General features: G+C 51.4%; 1 protein-coding gene across 1 annotated transcript; it reads left to right on the forward strand.

Moving 5' to 3' along the window:
- The first annotated feature begins 840 nt into the window (after positions 1-840).
- RPRML (reprimo like) lies at positions 841-2,306 on the forward strand. The gene is made up of 2 exons (XM_062622503.1): positions 841-1,069; positions 1,536-2,306. The coding sequence occupies exons 1-2, from the start codon at positions 1,054-1,056 to the stop codon at positions 2,072-2,074; spliced, it is 555 nt and encodes a 184-aa protein (XP_062478487.1). The 5' UTR covers positions 841-1,053; the 3' UTR covers positions 2,075-2,306.
- Positions 2,307-8,574: the final 6,268 nt, after the last annotated feature.

The raw sequence follows: 8,574 nt of genomic DNA on the forward strand, positions 1-8,574 counted from the left end.
CCGAGCAGATGCTCTTGCTGCATCAGCGCTTTCCACCTCCCTCCTGCACGCGGTTCTGCTGCAAACTGCCCTGAAAGAGCAGGCAGCCCTGCAGAGAAAGGAACTCCAGGTGCAAAAAGCAAGAAGTAAACCCCAAACCAAACAGGTTTTGAGGCCCTAAAGTCACAGCAGCACAACAGGGCACAGGTCCAAGCTGGCTGAAAGGAAGATCAGTCAAGACTCTCTCTGCAAAGCTCCCCTCCATTCTCAGCCAGCCTCACACTCCTGCCTTGGCTGCAGTTCATCAATCCTCATTTAGAGCCATTAAAATCCCCTTCAGGGCCGGGCCAAGAAAGCCAGGATGTGCACAGGTAAATCGAGTCCTCACATCATGGCTCGGGGGTAACCTGCTCTTCTGTGCCATCCAGACACGTTTTCCAGGCAGATACCAACAGGCAAAGCCCATTGTGTCACCTATAAGCGGTGACACAGCAGTGCCATGGGACAGGCAGCGTGAGGACTGAGCCAGACACAGTTGGACACCCCGAGTTGGGGTGTCCCTTGGGGAGCTTATGCGGACATGGAGAGCAGAGCAGTGATTGACCCTCCCCTGGCATTGTTTCAGTGGGTCTGAGGGGCCTGAGTGAGGGGGTCTGTGATGCTCTAGCCCTGGGTGCAGCAGTGGTGCTGCTGTAGACCCAGAGCTGGGAACAAGGCAGGGAAGGGGTGCAGGGATCAGGGTGCAGCACTGCAGTGTTCCCCTTTGAAGGGGCTAAAAGAGCGGGGGGGGAGGGGAAGCAAAGATGCTCGGGGAGGAAACCCCCAACCAGAGGAAAACAGAGATGCAGAGAGGGGGATGGATCCAGCCCTCATCTGGAGGCACAGGACAGGCATCACTGAGCAGAGCTGGGGGTGGACGTGGCTGGATTGGGCCAGCGCTGCTCTAAGCATGAGTGGGTGGCATAGAGCAGCAGGCAGGGACTGGGAGAGCAGCGCTGACCTGAGGCTCATGCGAGCCTTTACAGAGGGGGACAGGGGACCTGCCAGCATCCAGGAGGACCACGACCATGCGGGATGCTCTCGGGAGCAGGTCAGGGGGGTGGGAAGGACGACGAGTTGGGTGCTGCTCCACAGGTCCTTAGGGGTCATTCCCCACCTTGGGGTGGCACAAGGGGTGGGTGCTGGCCCCCAGGGCAGGGCAGAGAGGGGGTGCACAGGGTGGGGAAGGGGTGGGCAGCCTGGGTGAGCGTGCAGGGGGAGGAAGGCGGTCCTGGGGGGAGGCTGGAAGGGGGTGGAGTTGCTGGATTTTCCTTTGAACACGGGGAAGACTTTAGCTTGGAACTTGCATTTGTGGAGCTTCCAGGCGGCAGGAATCAGCTCTACCTGCTGCGGGAAAGCCCCCGGCGCAAAGGGGGTGCCCTGTGCCTGGGGGCAGCGCTAGGGCAGGAGGCATGGAGCAACCCCCGGCTGCCTCCCTCTCCCCTCTGCCCCCTTTGCCTTTTCTCTCTCTGTCTCTCTGCTTGTCTGGGGGCTTGTGCTAACGCTGCCTGTGCCAGGAGGGATCCAGGAGCGAGCTGACCCTCGCCTGCAGGAATTGGCTTCCCACCTGCTCACAGCCTCGAGGAAGCATCCCGTCCATCCGGGGTGTTGTGAGGAGAAAGACAGGAGGTGGCTCGGAGCCCTGGCGTGTGAGGGCAGGCAGGGGGACAGCAAGCTTCTCCTCTTGCCTTCCCTGGAGATTTGGGATCACGCAGAGACCATGAATGGATCCTTTTTCAACCAGACTCTCCTAGAGCAGGGAGCTTACCCCAACAGGACCCAGGGCTTGGGGATGCTCATGGCCTGCTGCAATGGGACCAGCTCGGTGCTGGCGACCGGCGGTGGCTCTTCGGTGCTGGCACCTGATGAGAGGAGCCTTTACATCACACGGGTGGTGCAGATCGCGGTCCTCTGCGTCCTCTCCTTGACTGTCATGTTCGGCATCTTCTTTTTGGGCTGCAACTTGCTCATCAAGTCCGAGAGCATGATTAACTTCCTGGTGAAGGACCGGAGACCTTCCAAGGATGTGGGAGCTGCAATCATGGGACTTTACTAAAGCCACCGGGCTTTTGTAGGCAAGTGAACTCTATGGACCTGGTGCCGAGATGCACATTCCCATGTGTTTGGGGGGAGCGAAAGAGGGGGAGACAGGGGTCTTTTAATATGTCTGTGTCTATGGGCAAGCCAATCTGTGCTTCCCAGTCAACAAACTGTCCTGGTGACTGGGGAGATCACCCCAGAGCTGTCTGAAGCACAATAACTGAGCAGCATTGTGTTGCATGCAGAAATGGCTTAAGTTTTGCATGAAACTTGCAGAAACAGTGATAACATGCAGATCTGGACTCTTTTCTGCTGTTACCTTGGATACTGCTACCTGGGATTTAGGGCTAAGAAAAAAAACAACAAAAAAACGCAAAAAAAAAAAAAAAAAAGGGAAATTCCTACAAAAAGAAACCAAAAAGAACAAAGCGAAAGGAAAACAACGTGCATGGCATGGACCGCAGCTTGGACCATGGGGCAGGGGAAGGGAAGTGCTGTGTGGGTTGGACAACAAAGTCTGCACGCTCCAAAATGTGTCAGTCTGTTTCTATGTGGGACCTCAAGCATGCATCTTCTGGTAGAGTTTTGTCATGGGGAAAGCATGTTCTTCCTTATTTTCCTGAGCTATCCTGTTAAATGAAGTGGTCCTTTCTTCTTTCGCACTATGCCGAAGGAAGAAAAGAACCCACTCCAACCCCAAAACAAAAGCATGCTTGGTTTTGTACACAACAGCCTTTTCTCAAGTGTTCTATTGTTACCGTCCTTGAGGTTTTTTGTAGTCTTTTTGGAAGCTGGTGAACATTCAGGAATCAAAAAACCTGTTTGAAATGAATTTTGTGTCGTCTTCAGTTGGTTTGTGTGTGTGCAGAGTTCAGGTGTTTTACTCCTGGTTGCAGGTAGCATCACCTCACCTTCCAATTGAGCTCTGATCAGAGGTATTGCTTTAAAGCAGAAACCGCATTTCTCACAGGCAAGTATCAGTTACCACTTGCAAATCAATTTGTCAGGAACTGGGTGTTTCAGGCTTGTGTTAAATCCCTGCACTGAAGCAGAGCTTCATAAAGATGCATTGAGCGCCTCTTGCAAAGCGAACTGCAGCCTCCAAGTGCAAACCTTCAGCTCTTCTGATCCTGATGAGCTGCCAAAACTGAATGATGAGAGAGGAGGAGGGCTCCTGACCTTTGTTCCGTGATGGATTTGCGGCTCTGGCTGTGGGTGTGAGATGGAAATCATTGGAGTTTTGTTGCGCCAACAACATTCCTGCTGGGTCCACTTCTGTAGTGGGAAAGTAATCCTGGATGCTGGAGGAGCTGATGAGCTGATCCCTTGGGATGTAAAGAGCAGCTCTCTCCTCCCCCAGGATGAACAAGAGTAAAGGATGCTTTGAAATTGATCAATATTTGCTGAGCACCTTCTCAAAGGTTCTTGCAGGGTGCTGGTAACCCAGTGCAGAGCAGCACTAGTGTAGTGCTGCCACTGGTTGCTCCCACTAACCTGTTGTCTGTAATGCCTTGAAAGCGCAAGGACAATGGGACAATGTGGCAGCAGGACCAGTATTTGGGATTCAAAGCTTTTAAATGTCCCATTGGTGCCAGTGAAACAGCAGGGCTCTGATTTCTATGAGGTCTGCATACCTGAGCAGCCTTCTCAGCAAGGAGGGTTTGCTGCCCAACCAACACATGTAATAGCGGTTCACACAGCAGCATAGAAGGGGATTTTGGTCCCTGCTGCCCAACGGGGTGTTAGGACCATTGATCTCTTTGCATATGAGCACAAACTGGTCCCACTGCAGGAGCACAGCCTGGTCACACCATCAGGGTGAGATGCAGAGCATCCCAGTGCGTGCGATGAGACACCCAGCTTTGCAAACACTTCAGAGTGCATTTGAATGTAGATGTGACTACATCTTCAGGTTGCTGTGCTGCCAGAGGACAGCCCAGATGTCTTCTGCTTTAAGCATTTGGTCCCTCTTGCCATCCACCCACCAGACATGGTCCCATCACAAGAGAGAACTGAGATAATGGAAGAAACCTTCCAATGACAGCAATACAAGCAAGGCACAGGAAACATTGCTAATGCAAAGAAAGTATCAAAACCACATTAAATCTGACCTGCAGCAGTGAAGAAGCTGGTCAAATAATCCCAGCTGTCCCCAGCTACCTGTGCTTTGCCAGGGGTTTTCCCCATGGGGAAACATGGCTCTGCAATCCCACATAGCCACCAAGACACCGAGTGTCCTTACAGACCACATCCAGGAGTGGGATTTGGGGGGTTTTTGTCCCTTTTGTGCTGTGGAGTCTTCCAGAGCAAAGGAGAAAAGTCATCCATGGTAGGGTCACTTTGACACGAGGTGGAGGAGCAATGTAATGCCCTGAGCGCCTGCTGGGATGGATGGAGCTTGCTCAGGAGTAAATTAGGAGAGGAACGACTTCCCCATGGCCTCTTGGGGCAAAAGCCCAACTTTGCATTGGCTTATTCATTCTCTACTGGGGCTGTCTCTTCCATGATCATAAGGGCTATGTCTACATCAGTGGGTTGTGTGGACCAACAGAAAAGGGTCTGCAGAGTGAAGCAGTTGGTGGGCACCATCCATATTTACCATACTACACGCTATGTATCCCCATGGGGTTACTGAGCTTCTATCTTGCTCTCAGTGGGTTTAAGACACTTGCACACAAGTCCCCATCCTCTCAGATTCCCAACAAAAGGCCAATTACCCCATTGAGAGCAATGACCAATGCAGGTCATTCCTAGTGGAAGGTGCTGAGGGCACCATGATGCTGCCCACATCTCTGACCCTGCAAACCCAGCTGCCCTGCCCCAGAGGAGGACGTGTCCTCTAGGGCTTGCGTAAGGGAAGCAGACCATAATGGCTCTTTCTGCTGCCTTTCCCCACAAATAGCTGTGTGTTTTCAGCTCACACCTCCTCATTTAGCTGAAGCTCCAAGTGGGTTCTGGCTCCCAAAAAGATTTAAGCAGGTTTTTTTTTTGGACAAGGCTGGTTTCATGTTATTTCGATTCAGGTTCTTTGAATTGTTGCTTGTAGCAGGTTTAGTTCCAGAACGTCACTGGGGTGCCAGGAGCTGCACACGTATGACTGAGAGACACGGAATCCTAGAATGGTTTAGGTTGGAAAGGACCTTCAAAGGTCTATAGGCTCTATATAGATCTATAGGTCCAAAGGTCTATAGGTTCTGCCTCTAGACACTGCTGGCTCTAAAGTGCAGAGGAGAGATAGGGAGAGAAGGGATAAGCTTAGGTGGATCATCACCTACCAGTGGAATAGAAGATACCAATGCAATCCTGTGCGAATGGCCACACTGGTCCATCTAATCTGCATCCCTCCTATGAAAGCAATCATGATTTTAGGCAGTGTGTGGTCAGTCAAGTTATGCTACTAATAGGGAGCTGCTTCTTGACCCCAACCAAGAGCACCCAGCACTGGACTTTCCCAACCCTCCTTCCCCGTCACTGGGCTGGTCCCCACTTGCACTGATTTTGTTCCATCTGGGATTTCTTATTCCTAAGGGCAGACAATGAAAGAGTTAAACAAGCCAAGACACACAGACAGATTAGGGGAGAGGGAGGATCCCAACCTGAGCCTGGCACCAGATGTACTGGAGCACCTGCACCAAACACACAGAGTATTTAATAATTCCTGAGAATTGCCATGGTAATGAAGCACGGAGTCAGGTTGTTATGGCAACAGCCTGTTTTTTTAGGCAGGGAGGCTTTACTCAGGTTGTAACCTCAATCCAGCCTCAACACACTTCTGAGAGCCCAAAAAATCAAGAAGAAGTGAAATAAAACGAAACCAGATAAGCAGCAGTTTCCTGTCTCTCGTCTGGCAGCTCTGGGCTCGTTCAATGGGTAGGTGGAGGGAACCAGGTTGTTCCAGACACATGTTCCTCTGGAAAGCACAGGGGGTGGATGGAGTGGATCTCCACTGGTCCAACACTGGGTGCTGATGGGGATGAGGGGCTGGACTCCTCTCATTGTGGGTCTGGGATGCTCTGCCACTGCCTGTGGTGTGGTGTGGTGTGCCATTAGCTTCCCAGTAGCTGGCTAATGGGGAGGACACATCCGTGTCTCCAAGTGTGTATGTACAAGAGAGCAGCCATGAACAAGCCCTCATCCCAGCCAAGCCCACAGAGGGATGCTGTGATCCCAGTTTGCAGCCTGCCTATGGTTACCTGCACCCCAAGTGATGCAGGTCCCAAAGCTGGTCTCCAAGATGAGGCAGGCACTTTGGGGGCTGGAAAGGAGGTAACAGACCACTTTTCCTAAAGGTGCATGACAGACCTAAGAAGAAAGCACAGGATTCCTGAGCTCTGGCAAGGTGTCCCTGCACTGAAGGGGCACTCATCAGGCAAGACTGGAAATCTCCTGTGTCTCCCTCCTGCCCTCCCATCAGTGGGCACAAAGCCACTTCCATCTCCCCCCCAAGTCATCCCCTCTAGCAAATGTGTCAGGTTTGTCCAGCTGATCCTTACATTGAGTTTTAATTCAGTGCTGGTTAAAGCAGCAGCCCTGTGAGCCCATTTTTTATTAAGGAACCAGAGGCAGTGCACAGAAGGGTTCACTTAGCAGAGAGATGGCTTGAAATACACAGTGCAATTACTCAGGAACATCGCTTGATAAATCCCCACTGCTGCTCAGCGTGATTCTCTTGTATTGGCTGTGTGAGACCCATTAGCCTCTAGATAAAGCCTCTGTAGTCCATTAGCTCTGCCACAGAGGGACAAGTTGATGCCATTGGAGTCAGGTACTCAAGGGAGAGCTGAGATCAAGCGATGACAAGAATTCAAGAGCCAGCACTGCCTCACAGCTTCGGAGGCTTTGCCTACCAGTTTCTCTGTTTGAAAGGGGAATGTTTCCCAGTGTCTGTGGCTTTCCAGCTGCTTTGATGCTGCGGCTGCTGCTGGTGTTTTGGCCAGGAATTCCTCATCTATCCCATCCTGCCCTGGCTCCGTGCTTGAGACTGCTTGGACCTGCTGGCCTGGCACAGGACTTGGTGCCTACTGAGGTGTGCAGAGCACTTGGCACCCACCACAAAACCCAGGGCACAGAAAGCTCCCCCCTTCCAAAGAAATGTAGGCTGTCCCTTTTGCTCCTTGCCAAATCAGAGCTGTTATGGGATTGAGTGAGCAGTTAGAGTCCTCGGTTTAAAAGGTGGATCTTACAGCTCCATCTGTACTTGGAAGATGATCAGTGCCAGGAATATTCCTGGGCGCTGGAACTTGGCTGATGGCTTGTGAGAATGGTTCTTGGTACGGTTCAGACCCGTGCCAGCAACCTGACCCCAACAGTCCCAAGTGAAAAGATCACAGTGCATTCAAGGACACTTCTTTGGCCTGAGCTGGCTGTGCAGGGTGAGCATCTCATTACATCTGATGGATTCACATGCAAATGTAGATGTCCTCAGAGCAGTTGTTTGGCTTTCTGAATCCAGCTTTCTCAAACATGAATGAGGGATTTGAAACCCTTGGTTTTAGTCCTGGAGAATACATCTTTGGAACACAGGGAAGCACAAAACACCCTCAGCAGCCTTAACAACTGCCTGTTCCATGGTACTGGATGCATCTCCATGTTCCCCCATTAAGATGACTGAGCCAAGCGATTCCCCTGCAGGTTGGTCATGGTTGAGCTCCTCTGATTTGAGAGACTGGCAATTCCTTGGGCTTGTTTATTCTATCAGCACATGGGTATGGAAAGTTCAGTGAAGGGGAAATCAGAACACTGCCAACAAACCAGGAGGGTTTGGCAGAGCCCTGGTGGTGTCACTGTCAATGCGCTGGAAAGTGGTGGGGGCACTGGCAGTGCTCAAAGGCATGCAACTAAAATGACTGTCTCTGATTTGACAGACACTACTCACCTCCATGTATTTCAGGTTGTGTAACAGGAGTCCAGCTTCAGAGCTGCCTTTGCACCTCTTTGGCTCTCTCATCCTTCCCAGCAGCTCATTAGTGTGGATGACATCTTCACATCGTTAATTTAAGGCAGGTCCATCACCAACAAAGCAAAAATGTCTTTTTAATTACAAAGGTAGTGAGGGAAGATGAGAGCTGGCTCTGCGTGCCAATCTCTGCTGCAGGTCATGGGTGACTTCAAAGTGGAGGCCTGGGCTTGCTGTGCATGAGTCTAGGAGAAAAGCATACAAGAGCCATCCATCCTATGATGTTCCAGTTCTTAAAGGGTCCAGTACTGCGAGCACATGAATCATTTGAAGTGTGGATGTGACATTGGAAGTAGAGATCTTAATAACCAAGAAAAGGCAAGAGAAACTGGAGGATGGGCTGGAACTGCAGAGCTGCACAACTCTGCTTTCTTCATTTAGGAGCCAGTTTTGTCCTCTTAGTGTGCCTGTTGATACTGGTTGAGGCTGGTACACAAGTGCAGGTAGGAGGAAGGATGCTTGTGCAGAGGAAAACAAGGTGTGCACTAAAGCAAGCTCAGGGCACTGTTCCCTCTCCATGTGCTGGGTGCTGGCTCTCTGTCCTGGTATGGCTCAAGCTT

This window comes from Pezoporus occidentalis, unplaced genomic scaffold, assembly GCF_034315485.1.
Source record: "Pezoporus occidentalis ecotype Australia unplaced genomic scaffold, CSIRO_AGI_Poc_V1 ctg242, whole genome shotgun sequence".
Lineage (NCBI taxonomy): Eukaryota > Metazoa > Chordata > Aves > Psittaciformes > Psittacidae > Pezoporus > Pezoporus occidentalis.